At 46.3% G+C, this 22,343-nt stretch overlaps 1 protein-coding gene across 1 annotated transcript in view; it reads right to left on the reverse strand.

Annotated features, from left to right (window-relative positions):
* Positions 1-21,956: 21,956 nt before the first annotated feature.
* LOC123735232 (dual specificity tyrosine-phosphorylation-regulated kinase 2) overlaps positions 21,957-22,343 on the reverse strand; it is a 7,772-nt gene continuing 7,385 nt past the window's right edge. The window contains exon 4 of the mRNA XM_045712988.1: positions 21,957-22,343. This exon is cut by the window's right edge and continues 511 nt beyond it. Coding sequence (XP_045568944.1) covers positions 22,138-22,343 — 206 coding nt within the window. The 3' untranslated portion in view covers positions 21,957-22,137.

Below are 22,343 nucleotides of genomic sequence, written 5' to 3' on the forward strand. Positions count from 1 at the left end.
TCCTAATCAGTGTTGAGGAGTAGTAATTTAACCACAATTTGCAGTAGCTTATTGGTAGTTGAACTAAATGTTAATCTAGGTAATGTTTTCAGTAGTTCATTTTTTTGTTGTTGCCATGTAGCGGTGTAGCTAACTACTGGAACTACACACTACTGTTTAACCATGTAGCGGTGTAGCTAACTACTGGAACTACACACTACTGTTTTACCATGTAGTGGTGTAGCTAACTACTGGAACTACACACTACTGTTTTTACCATGTAGCGGTGTAGCTAACTACTGGAACTACACACTACTGTTTTACCATGTAGCGGTGTAGCTAACTACTGGAACTACACACTACTGTTTTACCATGTAGCGGTGTAGCTAACTACACACTACTGTTTTACCATGTAGCGGTGTAGCTAACTACTGGAACTACACACTACTGTTTAACCATGTAGCGGTGTAGCTAACTACTGGAACTACACACTACTGTTTTACCATGTAGTGGTGTAGCTAACTACTGGAACTACACACTACTGTTTTACCATGTAGCGATGTAGCTAACTACTGGAACTACACACTACTGTTTAACCATGTAGCGGTGTAGCTAACTACTGGAACTACACACTACTGTTTAACCATGTAGCGGTGTAGCTAACTGATGGAACTAAACACTACTGTTTAACCATGTAGCGGTGTAGCTAACTACTGGAACTACACACTACTGTTTTACCATGTAGTGGTGTAGCTAACTACTGGAACTAAACACTACTGTTTAACCATGTAGCGGTGTAGCTAACTACTGGAACTACACACTATTATTTCAGCAAAAAGAAAATATTGGTGAATTAGCAATCATTTTCAAAATGTTCCTAATTCTCAAGTGAAACATTGTTTTTTTTTTGTTTAATAGGCTAATTTACACATTCTGTTAACATCTGATTCCAGAGTGATCTGTTCTTGCAATTTGTAGTCTATGACGGTTCAGATTTACATATCATATTTTTCTCCAAAGTAGTTTTGGATGTAAACTTACTTAAGTAAACTATATTTTTCTTAAAAGGTAGCTTTGATATAGCTTAACTTCTGTCAGTGTGAAGTAATTATTAGCTTGGTCTTCCAGGCCAGAGTACTGTAAGTGTTGTGTTATTTACAGATGTAAACAAATGTTTACACATCAACGGGGTGAAGGGCGGTCAGCTTACAAGGACACCCACTTATCTCAACAACTTCTCTCTTTCCACAACTCAAGTGCCAAGGAGGCAAAAAGAAAAAAAAAGAAAAAAAAAAAAAAAAAATTTTTTCAGTTTAAAAAAAAAACAGTGCTAGCAAAGAGACAGACAGGTTTTCGGAAAGTATTCAGACCCCTTGACTTTTTCCACATTTTGTTACGTTACACTTTTATTCTAAAATGGATGAAATAGTTTTTTTTTCCTCGTCAATCTACCCACAATACCGCATAATGTAAAGCAAAAAGTTTATACTTTTTTTTATTTTTTGCAAATATTGTAAAAATAAAAACAGAAATATCACATTTACATAAGTATTCGGACCAGTTACTCAGTACTTTGTTGAAGCACCTTTGGCAGCGATTACAGCCTTGAGTCTTCTTGGGTATGACGCTACAAGCTTGGCACATCTGTATTTGGGGAGTTTCACCCATTCTTTTCTGCAGATCCTCTCAAGCTTGGTCAGGTTGGATGGGGAGCGTCGCTGCACAGCCATTTCCAGGTCTCTCCAGAGATGTTCGATCGGGTTCAAGTCCGGGCTCTGGCTGGGCCACTCAAGGACATTCAGTTCAGAGACTTGTCCTGAAGCCACTCCTGAGTTGTCTTGGCTTTGTGCTTAGGGTCGTTGTCCTATTGGAAGGTAAACCTTCACCCCAGCCTGAGGTCCTGAGTGCTCTGGAGCAGGTTTTCATCAAGGATCTCTGTACTTTGCTCCGTTCATTTTTTCCCTCAATCCTGACTAGTCTCCCAGTCCCTGTCGCTGAAAAACATCCCCACAGCATGATGCTGCCACCACCATGCTTCACCGTAGGGACGGTACCAGGTTTCCTCCAGATGCGACACTTGGCATTCAGGCCAAAGAGTTCAATCTTGGTTTCATCAGACCAGAGAAGGTTGTTTCTCATGGTCTGAGAGTCTTTAGGTGCCTTTTGACAAACTCAGTGAGCTGTATTTTATTACTATGGATCCCAATTAGCTATTTTCCATTTTCCATTAAGCTTCGCTGAACACGGAAGCCAGCTGGACCAATGTGATTGTTATGATCAGTGATTAGCTGCCTTTGAAGTGAGGGATCTAACATTAAGTAGCCCTATTTTGAGATGTGAGATATCACGATCTCTTTCAATAATGACAGGAATGGAGGAGGTCTTTATTCCAGTGAGATTGCTAAAGCGAACACCGCCATGTTTAGTTTTGACCAACCTACTTGTAGATCGAGGCACAGACACGGTCTCAATGGGGAAAGCTGAGCTGACTACACTGACTGTGCTAGTGGCAGACTCCACTAAGCTGGCAGGCTGGCTAACAGCCTGCTGCCTGGCCTGCACCCTATTTCATTGTGGAGCTAGAGGAGTTAGAGCCTTGTCTATGTTCGTAGATAAGATGAGAGCACCCCTCTAGCTAGGATTATTTCACTCCTCAACAGGCCAGGCTTGGTCCTGTTTGTGGGTGAGTCCCAGAAAGAGGGCCAATTATCTACAGATTCTATCTTTTGGGAGGGGCAGAAAACAGTTTTCAACCAGCGATTGAGTTGTGAGACTCTGCTGTAGAGCTCATCACTCCCCGTAACTGGGAGGGGGCCAGAGACAATTACTCGATGCCGACACATCTTTCTAGCTAATTTACACACTGAGGCTATGTTACATTTGGTGACCTCTAACTGTTTCATCCTAACATCATTGGTGCCAACATGTTTTAATTTAAAAAAATATATTTCTCCTTTATTTAACCTGGTAGACCAGTTGAGAACAAGTTCTCATTTACAACTGCGACCTGGCCAAGATAAAGCAAAGCAGTGCGACACAAACAACAACACAGAGTTAAACATGGAATAAACAAACGTACAGTCAATAACACAATAGAAAAAGTCTATATACAGTGTGAGCAAATGAGGTAAGATTAGGGCGGTAAGGCAATAAATAGGCCATAGTGGCGAAATAATTATAATTTAGTGTCACGCCCTGACCTTAGAGATCCTTTTATGTCTCTATTTTGGTTGGTCAGGGCGTGAGTTGGGGTGGGCATTCTATGTCCTTTTTTCTATGTTTGGTATTTCTTTGTTTCGGCCGGGTGTGGCTCTCAATCAGGGACAGCTGTATATCGTTGTTGCTGATTGGGAGTCATACTTAGGCAGCCTGTTTTCCTTAGGGTTTTGTGGGTGGTTATTTTCTGTTTAATCATTTTGTTACCTGACAGAACTGTTTGGCTGTTGTCGTTGGTTTATTTTGTAAAGTGTTCTCTTTTTCCATTAAATTACAAAAATGAGCACTAACCACACTGCGCCTTGGTCTACTCCATTCAACAGCGGTTACATATAGTAATTAAACACTGGAATGGTAGATGTGCAGAAGATGAATGTGCAAGTAGAGATACTGGGGTGCAAAGGAGCAAGATAAATAAATAAATAAATACAGTATGGGGATGAGGTAGTTAGATAGATGGGCTATGTACAGGTGCAGTGATCTGTGAGCTGCTCTGACAGCTGGTGCTTAAAGCTAGTGAGGGAGATATGAATCTAGGAACTGCCTCGTTCAGGGGGCAGAACGACAGATTTGTACATTGTCAGCTCAGGGATTTGAACTTACAACCTTTCGGTTACAAGTCCAACGCTCTAACCACTAGGCTACGCTGCCGCGCCGTACAAATCAATGATCAAAACCATGTCTACTCCTGGTTGGAGACCTCTCTACGGTTTCACGGTTCGACGTCGACCTCTCAAATTCTCTCTTTCAATTAATAAGATCATATGGTTCTCAGAAGTCCTGTTATGTGCTGTTGTATTCGCAGCCTACTGATCAGTGGAGATTCTCAATAACTGGGTTGCATGTATCTGGGTTGCATCTGGGTTGCATGTATCTGGGTTGTATCTGGGTTGCATGTATCTGGGTTGTATCTGGGTTGCATCTGGGTTGTATGCATCTGGGTTGCATGCATCTGGGTTGTATCTGGGTTGCATCTGGGTTGTATGCATCTGGGTTGCATGTATCTGGGTTGCATGCATCTGGGTTGCATGTATCTGGGTTGCATCTGGGTTGCATGTATCTGGGTTGTATCTGGGTTGCATGCATCTGGGTTGCATGTATCTGGGTTGCATCTGGGTTGTATCTGGGTTGCATGTATCTGGGTTGCATCTGGGTTGCATCTCAATGTACCCGGTCTTGTTATCGTATATTTTAATTACCACATTTTCCAACTTATTTCGTCATGTAAATAAAACCTTGAATTAAGAGTTTGTGGTATTGAAGTGACTTGTGAGAGACTGGGTTTGAGCCCAGAACCTCATCAGAGAGAGAACATAGTATCTGACTGTTGATATAGTGATTAATAAGGATAAAAGGGTTTCTCTATATCCTTAATTAATGGTGCCCCTCTTAATCTGCAAAAACATATTCAGCACATCAATCAGTAAATGATCTTGAATATCAATATTAGGTAATAACAGTGTGTGTGTGTGTGTGTGTGTGGTGTGTCTGTGTGTGTGTGTTGTGTGTCTGTGTGTGTGTGTTGTGTGTGTGTGTGGTGTGTGTGTGTGGGTGGGGGGTGTGTGTGTGTGTGGGGGTGTGTGGGGGGGGGGGTGTGTGTGTGTGTGTGTGTGCTGTGCAGCAGCAGACGGATCCTAGCGCTCCTTCAGACTCTCAGAGCCTTTCTGGGTGACCACTCAGGACAAAAACACACACCTACAGCTGCTGCTAGGAAGGAGAGAGGAGAGGGGAGGAGAGAAGAGAGGAAGAAAGAGGGGAGGAGAGAAGAGAGGAGAGGGAAAGAGAGTAGAGGGGAGGGGGAGGAGAAGGAGAGGAGAAGTGAGGAGAGGAGAGAGGAAGAGAGAGAAGAGAGAGGAGAGGGAAGAAGAGAGTAGAGGGGAGGGGAGGAGAAGGAGAGGAGAAGTGAGGAAAGGGGAGGAGAGAGAGAAGAGGGTAGAGAGGAGAGGTGGAGGGGAAATGAGAGGAGAGGGGGAGAGCAGTGGGAGTGGCTATACTGGCCAGAAGTAAAACATTCACACAACATAACTACAGATCAGTGAGGGTTGATATACCGACCACAACATAACTACAGGCTGCCACCCTCACACACAGAGAGACAGAGAGACAGAGAGACAGAGAAAGAAAGAAAGAAAGACCGAGCGACAGAGGAGAGAGAGAGAGGAGAGAGAGAGAGAGGAGAGAGAGAGAGGAGAGAGGAGAGAGAGAGGAGAGAGAGAGGAGGAGAGGGCGGGACGCAGGAGAGAGGATCAACTAGTTTGGTCACATCACTCAACTGTCTCTGTCTGTGTGTGTGTGTGTGTGTGTGTGTGTGTGCATAGGTGCGCATGTGTGTGTGCATAGGTGTTTGCATAGATGCGCATGTGTGTTATCTTGTGTGTGTGTGTGTGTGTGTGTGTGTGTATCAGAGTTTCACTCAGTCAGGGTGACTCATGTAAATATACAGTTGATCTGTCTACAATTAATATTATCATGATGTGTGTGGAGCTACTGAGATGGAACCCGCCTGGTCTTTAGTCAGGTTATTGAGACAACTCTATGGAGTGGAGCTGCTGAGAGGGAACCCACCTGGCCCTTAGTCAGGGTATTGAGACAACTCAATGGAGTGGAGCTGCTGAGAGGGAACCCACCTGGCCCTTAGTCAGGGTATTGAGACAACTCAATGGAGTGGAGCTGCTGAGAGGGAACCCACCTGGCCCTTAGTCAGGGTATTGAGACAACTCTATGGAGTGGAGCTGCTGAGAGGGAACCCACCTAGCCCTTAGTCAGGGTATTGAGACAACTCAATGGAGTGGAGCTGCTGAGAGGGAACCCACCTGGCCCTTAGTCAGGGTATTGAGACAACTCAATGGAGTGGAGCTGCTGAGAGGGAACCCACCTGGCCCTTAGTCAGGGTATTGAGAGTGGAGTGTCATGACTCTTCTGTGACGATCTGAAGGATCAGGTTACAGCGGGTCCGTTCTACAGCGTGCTCTCTCTCGTAGAGGGGAGGGGGGGAGGAGGAGGGGGAGGAGTGGGTTGTCGGCTGTTTTATGGCGGTCATAAAATACGCTGCCTCTATGCGCTGTAGTGTTTCGAGAGTGGAATGTAAACTGTGGAACACAGAGAGAAACTAGGACAATCAAAATATTTTTTTTTTGAGAACGTGTGTATTTAATAAAGAACAATCCTGTCAAAGTGTGTTTCATTTGGTGACCTCATGAAAAGACAGGGTCCCACCATTGCTGTATCTCTGGTTGTGTACACTTTTCAATGATCAGATTCACATCTAGGATGTTGGATAAAATGAATGAGGAAAAATGAAACTATTTGTGAGAAGATGTGATGTGATGTTGGCCTTCTAAACGAGATACTTGTTAAGGTGTAAAGTTTTAACTAGTCAGTGGCCACGCCCACGTGAGCATAGACTTGGTCGGTGTCATGGACCACCTCCCCTTTCTTCCACAGAGTATAAAACCCACTTCCTACAAAACGTACATTAGGTCAGAGAACGCCGGGACGGAATCTGGTTACAATTCTGTAGGCCGTTTGACCAGAAAGGCGAAGGAAAGGAGAGGTAGCTACCTTGTTGAAATGGTTAAGAACTACAACTCTACCAAAAGGACAAGACCAGAGAACGTGGAGATCATTCCCACGTTGAAACGGCGAAGAAATCTACAAACTAAAGAATAATTATTCAGACTGCAGCTGTTTAAATACTTCAGTCCGATTCTAAGAACAGTTCCGAATGGAACTCTGATGTATTTATTCTAACTACGACAGACTGTGACTTCTGGGAGAACCCAACCAGAGACGTTTCTGTCGACTCTCTCCAGCGAATGGACCGGTGACCACAGAGAGAGGGAGAGAGAGGGAGAGAGAGGGAGAAAAGAGAGAGAGAGAGAGAGAGAGAGAGAGAGAGAGAGAGAGAGAGAGAGAGAGAGAGAGAGAGAGAGAGAGAGGGAGAAAAAGAGAGAGAAAAAGAGAGAGAGAGAGAGAGAGAGAGAGAGAGAGAGAGAGTGAGAGAGGGAGAAAGAGAGAGAGAGAGAGAGAGAGAGAGAGAGGGAGGGAGAAAAAGAGAGAGAGGGAGAGACAACAAAACATACGCTTGTAAATATGGAAATTGCAATTTCTTTTCAAATGAGCGGTTGTTGAAATTCAAAGTTTTAGCGATATTCTATGAGTGTAGGTATCAGCTATGTGTTTCCCGCACTTGAGCGGTCCCCAACCCCCTTTCCTTTGTCTACCAAGCCGTCATATCAGTTTGGTCCGCTAGGGACTTTTTCTTTGTATCATGTAACACCCAATGTATAAACTAATTGTGTGCGTGATTATGTAATTCTGTGAGATTTTATTAAGTTAGTTAGTAAATAAATAATTGAACCAATTTGTATATCACCGATTCATGATTTAGGCTAGGGTTCGCAGATATCCAATGGTTTGCGACGTTGAAGAATATGACTGATGAGGTAATAACGATACATAATACAAGACTGTACTCAATAAGATATGAAAACATCTGAAAAGTTATATTCAGCAATTGAAACTCTATAAACAACATATTCCCGTGGTGCCCCGACTTAATAGTTCATTCAAGTTACATGATTAGTTTAATCAAGGTAATTAAATGACAGAGAATTGATTTGATAAGATACAGTCTTCAAATTTAACGACACAACAGGAGCTACTGAGACGTGACCCACCCAAGCCCCGTCTAACAGTCCAAGCCCCGTCTAACAGTCCAAGCCCCGTCTAACAGTCCAAGCCCCGTCTATAGAATTGTTTTAAGGTCATACCAAAGATAATTTTGATACTTGATTTTGAATTGTAAGACCCCTTGAAGTATCAAAAAATGTATAGAAACACATTGAATAACAGATATTCCTTACTGCTATTAGCCCATAGAAACACATTGAATAACAGATTACTGCTATTAGCCCATAGAAACACATTGAATAACAGATTACTGCTATTAGCCCATAGAAACACATTGAATAACAGATTACTGCTATTAGCCCATAGAAACACATTGAATAACAGATTCATTACATGGAACAACAGATAGTCCCCAAAATATAATCTATAGGAAGTTTGTTCTGAAGTGTCTGTATCTGAGAGATAGAAGAGAGAGATCTTATCTTTGGAACTGAACCATCTCCATATATGCTTCCAATCATTTCGTTCAACTGGTACCGGGTGATATCGATGTACGAGTCGGGAAGCAAATTCAGGGAGTGAATACAATTTAATAAATAAACAAAACAGCGCACCGACATGAAAAGCAACAGAAACAATGACGACTGGGGAAGAAACCAAAGGGAGTGATATATAAAGGGCAAGTAAACCAGGAGGTGATGGAGTCATTATGCGCATAGCGCTGGTGACAGCAGCCTGGTGACCAAGAGGCCGGAGAGGAATCACACGTGACACCGGGGAATCTTCAGACGAGTCACCGGGGAATCTTCAGACGAGTCACCGGGGAATCTTCAGGCGAGTCACCGGGGGAATCTTCAGACGAGTCACCGGGGAATCTTCAGACGTGACACCGGGGAATCTTCAGACGAGTCACCGGGGAATCTTCAGGCGTGACACCGGGGAATCTTCAGGCGAGTCACCGGGGAATCTTCAGACGAGTCACCGGGGAATCTTCAGACGAGTCACCGGGGAATCTTCAGACGAGTCACCGGGGAATCTTCAGACGAGTCACCGGGGAATCTTCAGACGAGTCACCGGGGAATCTTCAGACGAGTCTTGTGTAAAACACAACATGTGTTTGTGAGAGTCTCAACATTTAGAGAGGTCATAATAGTTATTTTAGGCCAAACCGTTCGGACGCTACAGACGATTTTGTGAGAAGACAGATTTTCAGGATGTCTCATGGTGTGAAAAACACCACCCTAGCTCTGTCACCTTTTTACCGCAGATGAGGAAGTGCGACATAGACGGATGTGGTGGATTGAGAGACATCTCTAGCTTAAACTGATGAATTTTTATGGAGATGTTTTTAATTATGCTAGAAAGGCAGGAACCTATGAAAAACCCTAGAGGCACCAGGCTCTGAGGGGTGGCCAGTCCTCTACTGGCTGTACTGGGTAGACCAGAGGAACCAGGCTCTGAGGGGTGACCAGTCCTCTACTGGCTGTACTGGGTAGACCAGAGGAACCAGGCTCTGAGGGGTGACCAGTCCTCTACTGGCTGTACTGGGTAGACCAGAGGAACCAGGCTCTGAGGGGTGGCCAGTCCTCTACTGGCTGTACTGGGTAGACCAGAGGCACCAGGCTCTGAGGGGTGGCCAGTCCTCTACTGGCTGTACTGGGTAGACCAGAGGAACCAGGCTCTGAGGGGTGACCAGTCCTCTACTGGCTGTACTGGGTAGACCAGAGGAACCAGGCTCTGAGGGGTGACCAGTCCTCTACTGGCTGTACTGGGTAGACCAGAGGAACCAGGCTCTGAGGGGTGGCCAGTCCTCTACTGGCTGTACTGGGTAGAGAGGAACCAGGCTCTGAGGGGTGACCAGTCCTCTTCTGGCTGTACTGGGTAGAGAGGAACCAGGCTCTGAGGGGTGGCCAGTCCTCTACTGGCTGTACTGGGTAGACCAGAGGAACCAGGCTCTGAGGGGTGACCAGTCCTCTTCTGGCTGTACTGGGTAGAGAGGAACCAGGCTCTGAGGGGTGACCAGTCCTCTTCTGGCTGTACTGAGTAGAGAGGAACCAGGCTCTGAGGGGTGGCCAGTCCTCTACTGGCTGTACTGGGTAGACCAGAGGAACCAGGCTCTGAGGGGTGGCCAGTCCTCTACTGGCTGTACTGGGTAGAGAGGCACCAGGCTCTGAGGGGTGACCAGTCCTCTACTGGCTGTACTGGGTAGAGAGGAACCAGGCTGTGAGGGGTGACCAGTCCTCTTCTGGCTGTACTGGGTAGAGAGGAACCAGGCTCTGAGGGGTGGCCAGTCCTCTTCTGGCTGTACTGGGTAGAGAGGAACCAGGCTCTGAGGGGTGACCAGTCCTCTTCTGGCTGTACTGGGTAGAGAGGCACCAGGCTCTGAGGGGTAACCAGTCCTCTACTGGCTGTACTGGGTAGACCAGAGGAACCAGGCTCTGAGGGGTGACCAGTCCTCTACTGGCTGTACTGGGTAGACCAGAGGAACCAGGCTCTGAGGGGTGACCAGTCCTCTACTGGCTGTACTGGGTAGAGAGGAACCAGGCTCTGAGGGGTGACCAGTCCTCTACTGGTTGTACTGGGTAGACCAGAGGAACCAGGCTCTGAGGGGTGACCAGTCCTCTACTGGCTGTACTGGGTAGAGAGGAACCAGGCTCTGAGGGGTGACCAGTCCTCTACTGGCTGTACTGGGTAGAGAGGCACCAGGCTCTGAGGGGTGACCAGTCCTCTACTGGCTGTGCCGGGGGGAGATTATAAGAGTACATGGCCATTAAGGCTAGATCGTTCATCAAGACGTTCAGAGAGCCAGACTACATTCGATCATAGGACCTACTGAATAGATGACTACTGACTTACCTCTAGGTTTCCCATCCCTCTCTCCTCCCCTTTTCTCCTCTAATAATCCCTCCCCTCCTCTGCCCATTCCTCCCGTCCTCTCTCCATCCCTCTCCTCCTCCTCTCTCCATCCCTCTCCTTCCCCCTTTGTCCATCCCTCTCCTCTCCTGTCTCTCTGCTCTTCCCTCTCCTGTGCTTCAGTCCTCATCCTCTTCTCTCCTTCGCCCATTCCTCGCGTCCTCTTATCCTCTGACTAGGACAGAGCTGTGGATAAAACATTAACAGCATGTCACTACTAGGGCTGTGACGGTCAAGACATTTCGTCAGCCGTTGATTGTCAAGCAAATAACTGCCCGTCTCACTGTAATTGACCGTTAATTAACATAAACACATTTAGCATCTCCTGGCTTCCACACACAGCCTACAAGCCACTGATGCAGACCCTGGAACATCTACATTTTAATATAGTCTACACCATCACAATAAATCCATTGTTTATTTTAGACAGGTCTAAAGAAACATGATATGAAGAAAATGTAGTCTATTTCAGAAGAACAGAATAGCATACTCTGAGTTGTCCTTATGTTAGGTCCTGATCTGGCTGTGCCAAATGGCTGTGGGGCTACACTAGTTCATTTAGCAGACTAGATTTGCTTAGAATTCAGTGGCATTATTTTATATTATTTTATAGTATGAAGAATACAATTGAAAAAAGCTGAATAAAATAGAAATATTTTCTCCAAACGATTTGAGGGAGTGCTCACATGTTGCTGTTCTGTGTTGAGTGGTTAACAAAGAAATAGGTCCTCCTATATGCTTAATTTAGAGTTATTAATGTAACTTTAGTTGTTCTACAAACGTTGGACTATATGTCTAGATTTATAATACATTGTAAGGCTGCATGACGAGACTAATGGTGATTTGAAAAAAGTCACTTGAAAGGCATGAGCTCTGCTTTGTTTTTTTGTGCAGGCTGAACACACTTCATCAGTCTCTCTCATTCACAATTTGACAAGTACTTGATAATGTCTCGAATTTCCCGGCAATATCCCCTTTGTGTGGCCGTAATGCCCCCAAAAAGAATCCCTGCCTTTTGCGGCCAGTAGCCGTTGTGCTCTTGGGCTGAATAGAACAATGATAATTCCCTTCTCCCGGCTGTGTGCTCCGAAGCACCTCTCACTTACATGCCTCTCTCAGATATCTAAATTCTTATCAGCCAACGCCCGTCACGTGATCGGCTCTTTCTCACAGGCTACAAGTGAAGACAGACACATCGGAGACTCAACTGCGCACGTCCTTATCTGAGGCGCACGTTGAAGATATTGGAAGAACTGTCCACATTTACCTTTCGTCATTTTGAAATCTCACAGTATCAACTTCGCTCCATCTTTCTTTTACGCCTGCTACGTTACTGCAGACGCGGTCATCTGAGACATCCGAATTGCCAGCGGTAGGCTTATAGTGCACTTGATTTACTCTCTGGGCCCGCCGGGAAGGCAGAGTTTATACCTTCAGTCACATGAAATGGTTCAAAATGGCAACAGTTGCCTACCCGGCACTCAGGATGGCTGAATCGGGTGCACCTACTGCCAACAGCCCATGAATAATACAATTAAAAATAGCAAGACAAGGCTTTATCGTTGGGTTTTTTTACAGAAATGTTTGGCGACCGACTAGAAATGCCTTTAAGATGGACCAGTGGACCGTGATCGCCTAGGAATGCCTTGGAGATGGACCAGTGGACCGTGATCGCCTAGTAATGCCTTGGAGATGGACCAGTGGACCGTGATCGGCTAGGAATGCCTTGGAGATGGACCAGTGGATCGTGATGGACTAGGAATGCCTTGGAGATGGACCAGTGGACCGTGATGGACTAGGAATGCCTTGGAGATGGACCAGTGGATCGTGATGGACTAGGAATGCCTTGGAGATGGACCAGTGGATCGTGATGGACTAGGAATGCCTTGGAGATGGACCAGTGGATCGTGATGGACTAGGAATGCCTTGGAGATGGACCAGTGGATCGTGATGGACTAGGAATGCCTTGGAGATGGACCAGTGGACCGTGATCGCCTAGTAATGCCTTGGAGATGGACCAGTGGATCGTGATGGACTAGGAATGCCTTGGAGATGGACCAGTGGATCGTGATGGACTAGGAATGCCTTGGAGATGGACCAGTGGACCGTGATCGCCTAGGAATGCCTTGGAGATGGACCAGTGGATCGTGATGGACTAGGAATGCCTTGGAGATGGACCAGTGGATCGTGATGGACTAGGAATGCCTTGGAGATGGACCAGTGGATCGTGACCGACCAGTTGGTGACCACCGCTCTAGAAAGTGGAGTGAGGTTCAGTCTCCTGCTTCTCTCTGTGGGCTGATATTTGGGAGCTGAGCTGTAGTCTTGGGCTACTGCATGCATGCCCGTACACGCTCAGATTAGAGGGAACATCTCCACCCCGCTGATCCTCAACACTGGGGCCCCACATGGGTGCGTTCTCAGCACTCTCCTGTACTCCCTGTTCACCCATGACTGCGTGGCCATGCACGTCTCCAACTCAATCATCAAGTTTGCAGACGACACTACAGTGGTAGGCTTGATTACCAACAACGACGAGACGGCCTACAGGGAGGAGGTGAGGGCCCTCGGAGTGTGGTGTCAGGAAAATAACCTCTCACTCAACGTCAACAAAACAAAGGAGATGATCGTGGACTTCAGGAATTCAGGAAACAGCAGAGGGAGCACCCCCTATCCACATCGACAGGACAGTAGTGGAGAAGGAGGAAAGTTTTAAGTTCCTCGGCGTACACATCACGGACAAATTGAAATGGTCCATCCACACAGACAGCATGGTGAAGAAGGGGCAACAGCACCTCTTCAAACCTCAGAGGGCTTAAGAAATGTGGCTTGTCGCCAAAAACACTCACAAACTTTTACAGATGCACAATCGTGAGCATCCTGTCGGGCTGTATCACCGCCTGGTACGGTAGCTGCTCCGCCCACAACCGTAAGGCTCTCCAGAGGGTAGTGAGGTCTGCACAACGCATCACCGGGGGCAAACTACCTGCCCTCCAGAACACCTACAGCACCCGATGTCACAGGAAGGCCAAAAAGATCATCAAGGACAACAACCACCTGAGCCACTGCCTGTTCACCCCGCTATCATCCAGAAGGCGAGGTCAGGACAGGTGCATCAAAGCTGGGACCGAGAGACTGAAAAACAGCTTCTATCTCAAGGCCATCAGACTGTTAAACAGCCATCACTAACATTGAGTGGCTGCTGCCAACATACTGACTCAAATCTCTAACCACTTAATAATTAAAAATTGGATGTAATAAATGTATCACTAGTCACTTTAAACAATGCCACTTTATATAATGTTTACATACTCTACAATACTCATATGTATATACTGTATTTTATACCATCTACTGCATCTTGCCTATGCCGTTCGGCCATCGCTCATCCATATATTTATATGTACATATTCTTATTCATTCCTTTACACTTGTGTGTATAAGGTAGTTGTTGTGAAATTGTTAGATTACTTGTTAGATATTACTGCATGGTCGGAACTAGAAGCACAAGCATTTCGCTACACTCGCATTAACATCTGCTAACCATGTGTATGTGACCAATACAATTTGATTTGACATTGTTCACAAGTGATAATATTGTCACCCACAGACTATTCTTGATTTAATCTCATCTTTACATATATTAAATAATTTATGTGTTAGAATGGACCATTATCATACAGCTGTATCAAAACAGGGGAAAAATACATGTCGTGGCCAAAAGATTTGAGAATGACAGAAATATAAATTTTTCACAAAGTCTGCTGCCTTAGTTTGTATGATGGAAATTTGCATATACTCCAGAATGTTATGAAGAGTGATCAGATGAATTGCAACTGAATCCCCCAAAAAACATTTCCACTGCATTTCAGCCCTGCCACAAAAGGACCAGCTGACATGTCAGTGATTCTCTCGTTAACACAGGTGTGAGTGTTGACGAGGACAAGGCTGGAGATCACTCTGTCATGCTGATTGAGTTCGAATAACAGACTGGCAGCTTCAAAAGGAGGGTGGTGTTTGGAATCATTGTTCTTCCTCTGTCAATGATGGTTACCTGCAAGGAAACACGTGCCGTCATCATTGCTTTGCCCAAAAAGGGCTTCACAGGCAAGGATATTGCTGCCAGTTAGATTGCACCTAAATCAACCATTTATCGGATCATCAAGAACTTCAAAGAGAGCGGTTCAATTGTTGTGAAGAAGGCTTCAGGGCACCCAAGAAAGTCCAGCAAGCGCCAGGACCGTCTCCTAAAGTTGATTCAGCTGCGGGATCAGGGCACCACCAGTACAGAGCTTGCTCAGGAATGGCAGCAGGCAGGTGTGACTGCATCTGCACACACAGTGAGGCAAAGACTTTTGGAGGATGGCCTGGTGTCAAGAAGGGCAGCAAAGAAGCCACTTCTCTCCAGGAAAAACATCAGGGACAGACTGATATTCTGCAAAAGGTACAAGGATTGGACTGCTGAGGACTGGGGTAAAGTCATTTTCTCTGATGAATCCCCTTTCCGATTGTTTGGGGCATCCGGAAAAAAGCTTGTCCGGAGAAGACAAGGTTAGCGCTACCATCAGTCCTGTGTCATGCCAACAGTAAAGCATCCTGAGATCATTCATGTGTGGGGTTGCTTCTCAGCCAAGGGAGTGGGCTCACTCACAATTTTGCCTAAGAACACAGCCATGAATAAAGAATGGTACCAACACATCCTCCGAGAGCAACTTCTCCCAACCATCCAGGAACAGTTTGGTGACGAACAATGTCTTTTCCAGCATGATGGAGCACCTTGCCATAAGACAAAAGTGATAACTAAGTGGCTCGGGGAACAAAACATCGATATTTTGGGTCCATGGCCAGGAAACTCCCCAGACCTTAATCCCATTGAGAACTTGTGGTCAATCCTCAAGAGGCGGGTGGACAAACAAAAACCCACTAATTCTGACAAACTCAAAGCGTTGATTATGCAAGAATGGGCTGCCATCAGTCAGGATGTGGCCCAGAAGTTAATTGACAGCATGCCAGGGCGGATTGCAGAGGTCTTGAAAAAGAAGGGTCAACCCTGCAAATATTGACTCTGCATCAACTTCATGCAATTGTCAATAAAAGCCTTTGACACTTATGAAATGCTTGTAATTATACTTCAGTATTCCATAGTAACATCTGACAAAAATATCTAAAGACACTGAAGCAGCAAACTTTGTGAAAATTAATATTTGTGTCATTCTCAAAACTTTTGGCCACGACTGTATGCCCTTAAATAGTGACTGGAGGACGCTTTTCATGCCAGCCAGGTAGGCTATACTCCTGTTGTAAAGAGAAGCAATGTGCTTTATATTAAGAATGTTGAGAAATAAATATAGTAGACCTAGCTTATAGAAAGCTGATGGGATCCTCCTCTTTTTAGTAGAGGCCATCACTCCCGTTTTCTCATGCAATCGCATAGCCTATAGAACTGTTACGCAACATGAGCTCATGGGCTCTCATGAAGTGTTTGATTAGATTTTCCATTACATTTGCATTGATGTCAGAGTGATTAGAGGGACAATAGAGTGCTGAGTACCAGGCAGTTAGCAAGTTTGGTAGGTTACTAATGACCAGCAGGAGCAGCAGAGCTTGGAGAAGCCTAATGACCGTGACTAAAAGGTCACATTGAATTTGACTGCCTTCATGACTCGTGACCACCGGCGTGGCGGTAATACGGTCACCATAACAGCCCTGCCTCTGGCCACCGTAACGTTCTACAAGGGGCTTGGCGGTTAAGACTAACGTTCTACAAGGGGCTTGGTAGTTAAGACTAACGTTCTACAAGGGGCTTGGTAGTTAAGACTAACGTTCTACAAGGGGCTTGGTAGTTAAGACTAACGTTCTACAAGGGGCTTGGTAGTTAAGACTAACCTTCTACAAGGGGCTTGGTAGTTAAGACTAACCTTCTACAAGGGGCTTGGTAGTTAAAACTAACCTTCTACAAGGGGCTTGGTAGTTAAGACTAACCTTCTACAAGGGGCCTGGTAGTTAAGACTAACCTTCTACAAGGGGCTTGGTAGTTAAGACTAACCTTCTACAAGGGGCTTGGTAGTTAAGACTAACCTTCTACAAGGGGCTTGGTAGTTAAAACTAACCTTCTACAAGGGGCTTGGTAGTTAAGACTAACCTTCTACAAGGGGCTTGGCGGTTAAGACTAAGGTTCTACAAGGGGCTTGGTAGTTAAGACTAACGTTCTACAAGGGGCTTGGCGGTTAAGACTAAGGTTCTACAAGGGGCTTGGTAGTTAAGACTAACGTTCTACAAGGGGCTTGGTAGTTAAGACTAACGTTCTACAAGGGGCTTGGTAGTTAAGACTAACATTCTACAAGGGGCCTGGTAGTTAAGACTAATGTTCTACAAGGGGCTTGGCGGTTAAGACTAAGGTTCTACAAGGGGCTTGGTAGTTAAGACTAACGTTCTACAAGGGGCTTGGTAGTTAAGACTAACCTTCTACAAGGGGCTTGGTAGTTAATACTAACATTCTACAAGGGGCTTGGTGGTTAAGACTAAGGTTCTACAAGGGGCTTGGTAGTTAAGACTAAGGTTCTACAAGGGGCTTGGTAGTTAAGACTAAGGTTCTACAAGGGGCTTGGTAGTTAAGACTAACGTTCTACAAGGGGCTTGGTAGTTAAGACTAACCTTCTACAAGGGGCTTGGTAGATAAGACTAACCTTCTACAAGGGGCTTGGTAGATAAGACTAACCTTCTACAAGGGGCTTGGTAGATAAGACTAACCTTCTACAAGGGGCTTGGTAGTTAAGACTAACCTTCTACAAGGGGCTTGGTAGTTAAGACTAACGTTCTACAAGGGGCTTGGCGGTTAAGACTAAGGTTCTACAAGGGGGCTTGGTAGTTAAGACTAACGTTCTACAAGGGGCTTGGCGGTTAAGACTAAGGTTCTACAAGGGGCTTGGTAGTTAAGACTAACGTTCTACAAGGGGCTTGGTAGTTAAGACTAACGTTCTACAAGGGGCTTGGTAGTTAAGACTAACATTCTACAAGGGGCCTGGTAGTTAAGACTAATGTTCTACAAGGGGCTTGGCGGTTAAGACTAAGGTTCTACAAGGGGCTTGGTAGTTAAGACTAAGGTTCTACAAGGGGCTTGGTAGTTAAGACTAATGTTCTACAAGGGGCTTGGTAGTTAAGACTAAGGTTCTACAAGGGGCTTGGTAGTTAAGACTAAGGTTCTACAAGGGGCTTGGTAGTTAAGACTAACGTTCTACAAGGGGCTTGGTAGTTAAGACATGTCCGTGTTCTGAACTCTGTAATAACCTTATAGAGACTCAACAGGATCTCAAGATGCACAGCTGAGTAGGTCAGAGCAGCTGCATTATAAGGAGGGGCGGTGAGGGTCAGCCGCCCACCCACCCAACCCACCATACCACACACACAGACACACACACAGCTGGGGGAGAGGGAATGTGGTGTGTAGTCGTGTACACCGACACACCCACCAGGACAGAAACGTGAGGAACATGACCGTTCGGTTAATATTTTATTACAGCTCGTCGGTTTAACAGTAGGTCTTCATCTCAGTGTTGAAACAGTTTAATGTGATTCCATCATGCTGAAAACAGCCTACGACAGCACCGTGTCGCTATACACACACACACACACACACACACACACACACACACACACACACACACCACCACATCACCACCGTTACGTCATACACATCGTCACCTTCATTTATGCTTTTAAAAACCTCTCGTCTTGAGTAGCAAATAGCTATAAAAACCCATTTCTATATATATATATATAAAAAAAATCTAAAAAAAGAAGGAAGAAGAAGTACAGGATAAGTTAAATAAAATAAAAACCCTGACGGTGTCATTGAGTTCAGAAGAAACTGAAAGGAGGTTGAACCCTGAACTATGACCTCTGTGACCTGGGCCATAGAACATGCACCTGATGCATACACGTCGTGCGTCCGTCCGTCCATGTGTGTGTGTGTAGTGACAGCACCATTAACACAATATGTGTGTCTAAGAGTATCAGCAGTGTTTGTGATCTTTGTCTGCCAGAGCCCTGAGAGTGAGAGACTGAGCTGCACTTCCTGACCTCCTGCTAAATATGTAACCAAATTACAGACACATATTTCACACAGAACCACAAAGAATTTGAAAAAAAAAAAAAAAAATTTATAATAATAATCTAAATAAAATCAAACATTGACTATTTGAAATGTTGATATTTTTGTAAAAACCTTTTTTGGAGTGCAATGTTTACTGTTAAATTCTAATCGGTTTTTTTTTGGTTGTTGATGTTTTGTCTTCTCGCTTTTGTTTATTATTTTTTTTCACTTGTAAACATGTTCTCCCGTGCCAATAAAGCCCCTTGACAGAGAGAGAATGTCTATTATCAACCTCCACCATCTCAGGACGTAGAAATGTATTGTGTAGAACAAACACGGAGGTCTGTTATGTAGAACAGGGACTCGTTCCAGCTCTAGTTAATCTATTTCTATCTGCAACGTTCTGAACGCCTCACCTCAACGATAAAGCACTGGAGCTGACAGATGATGTCACTCCTCTGTCTCCTTTAACCTCTCCTACTGCCCCTCCCTGACAACGCCGCGGCAACCACGGCAGGCTCCATAGCGACCGCTGAGTGACAGGGAGGTGTGGCATGTGCTACTTCTTTCCTCTCGCCTTTCAACATCCCTCCCTCCCTCCCTCCCCAGGCTGCTTCCAACATCCCTCCCTCCCTCCCTCCCCAGGCTGCTTCCAACATCCCTCCCTCCCCTCCCTCCCCAGGCTGCTGGTAAACGACAGAGATATACCCACATTAGTGTTAAAGAGCTGCACTCTCCCTCTCTCTCTCTCTTTCTCTCTCTCTTCTCCTCCCCCCACCACATACCAACAGGGAGCGATAACGAGAGATAAACACTCTGTAAACATTGATTTAATAAACATTGTGATTTAGCAGAGAGATAGCCCAGTCTCTGGCTCAGCTCAATGATCTAACGAGGTGATCTGTGATGAAAGCTATTTTTCTGTGGACAGGAGTGTAGGTGGCAGAGAGGACCTGTAACATCAGCATGAAGTGGAGGTGCAGAGAGGACCTGTAACATCAGCATGAAGTGGAGGTGCAGAGAGGACCTGTAACATCAGCATGAAGTGGAGGTGCAGAGAGGACCTGTAACATCAACATGATTCATTGACTTTTATAAGCTGGTTGTTGCTACATGATCCAACAGATCTCCTTTAGCCCTTATATATAGACACTACACCGCCCATACAAGGGCAGACACACGTGTGTGTGTGTGTGTGTGTGTGTGTGTGTGTGTGTGTGTGTGTGTGTGTGTGTACATGTTTTAGTTGTAATTTCAGTCAGCTGTGTCGTGCTAGGACAACAACCAAAACGTTGTACCCAAGAGGGGACCCGGGACCGAGTTTGAGAAACCTGCTGTACAGCAAAACACACTGGAGATGAAAGCAGCCGATCCTGACTGATTAAAGCCCATAGAATAACATGTAGAACAGCTATGACCTCTAGGACCCTGGAGCTCCAAGCCAGCGTCACTGTTCCCCTGTAATCAGGGCCTGATTTAGACCTGGGACACCAGGTGGGTTATTCCCCTCTAATCAGGGCCTGATTTAGACCTGGGGACACCAGGTGGGTTATTCCCCTCTAATCAGGGCCTGATTTAGACCTGGGGACACCAGGTGGGTTATTCCCCCTCTAATCAGGGCCTGATTTAGACCTGGGGACACCAGGTGGGTTATTCCCCTCTAATCAGGGCCTGATTTAGACCTGGGGACACCAGGTGGGTTATTCCCCCTCTAATCAGGGCCTGATTTAGACCTGGGGACACCAGGTGGGTGATTCCCCTCTAATCAGGGACTGATTTAGACCTGGGGACACCAGGTGGGTGATTCCCCTCTAATCAGGGCCTGATTTAGACCTGGGGACACCAGGTGGGTTATTCCCCCTCTAATCAGGGACTGATTTAGACCTGGGGACACCAGGTGGGTTATTCCCCTCTAATCAGGGACTGATTTAGACCTGGGGACACCAGGTGGGTGATTCCCCTCTAGTCAGGGACTGATTTAGACCTGGGGACACCAGGTGGGGGATTCCCCTCTAATCAGGGACTGATTTAGACCTGGGACACCAGGTGGGTGATTCCCCTCTAATCAGGGACTGATTTAGACCTGGGACACCAGGTGGGTGATTCCCCTCTAATCAGGGACTGATTTAGACCTGGGACACCAGGTGGGTTATTCCCCCTCTAATCAGGGACTGATTTAGACCTGGGGACACCAGGTGGGTGATTCCCCTCTCTAATCAGGGACTGGTTTAGACCTGGGGACACCAGGTGGGTGATTCCCCTCTAGTCAGGGACTGATTTAGACCTGGGACACCAGGTGGGTGATTCCCCTCTCTAATCAGGGACTGGTTTAGACCTGGGGACACCAGGTGGGTGATTCCCCCTCTAATCAGGGACTGATTTAGACCTGGGGACAGCAGGTGGGTTATTCCCCTCTAATCAGGGACTGGTTTAGACCTGGGGACACCAGGTGGGTGATTCCCCTCTAGTCAGGGACTGATTTAGACCTGGGACACCAGGTGGGTGATTCCCCTCTCTAATCAGGGACTGGTTTAGACCTGGGGACACCAGGTGGGTGATTCCCCCTCTAATCAGGGACTGGTTTAGACCTGGGGACACCAGGTGGGTGATTCCCCCTCTAATCAGGGACTGGTTTAGACCTGGGGACACCAGGTGGGTGATTCCCCTCTAGTCAGGGACTGATTTAGACCTGGGACACCAGGTGGGTGATTCCCCTCTCTAATCAGGGACTGATTTAGACCTGGGACACCAGGTGGGTGATTCCCCCTCTAATCAGGGACTGGTTTAGACCTGGGGACACCAGGTGGGGGATTCCCCTCTAATCAGGGACTGATTTAGACCTGGGACACCAGGTGGGTGATTCCCCTCTAATCAGGGACTGATTTAGACCTGGGGACACCAGGTGGGTGATTCCCCTCTAATCAGGGACTGATTTAGACCTGGGGACACCAGGTGGGGGATTCCCCTCTAATCAGGGACTGATTTAGACCTGGGGACACCAGGTGGGAGATTCCCCTCTAATCAGGGACTGATTTAGACCTGGGACAAATGATAAAAGGTAGGAGAGCAGCAGGGTCAGAGCTGCTCTAAGGTGTCTACGTAGTAATCACTGAGTCAGTCAACCTGCTGTAAAAACCTTTATATCGTCTGTCCAACGGGCCGTTCATCCACACACCTTCAGATACAATTCTAAATCAACACCTGGAGTGTCCACACGTTTCCCCCCCCCCCAAAAAATCATTAAAAAACACAGAAAAACCAAAAGAGAAAATAACTTTAAAACCTCCTGGGTTGTGTCCATCTGTCTATGAGACCAGTTTGGGCAGCACGGTGCGGAGGGGTACGGACCCTGCTGAGTCTCCCATCATGTTGGCTCTCAGTTTGTTGTGATTTGCCGCTGCGCCGCTCCCTCCTTTAGCCGGCAGGATGGACGGGAAGGAGGTAGAGTGATGTTCCGTCGCTCCCTTCTTCTCCCCGGCGGCGGGGCCCAGGGGTTTAGGCAGACGTCGAT

This window comes from Salmo salar, unplaced genomic scaffold, assembly GCF_905237065.1.
Source record: "Salmo salar unplaced genomic scaffold, Ssal_v3.1, whole genome shotgun sequence".
Classification (NCBI taxonomy): Eukaryota; Metazoa; Chordata; class Actinopteri; order Salmoniformes; family Salmonidae; genus Salmo; species Salmo salar.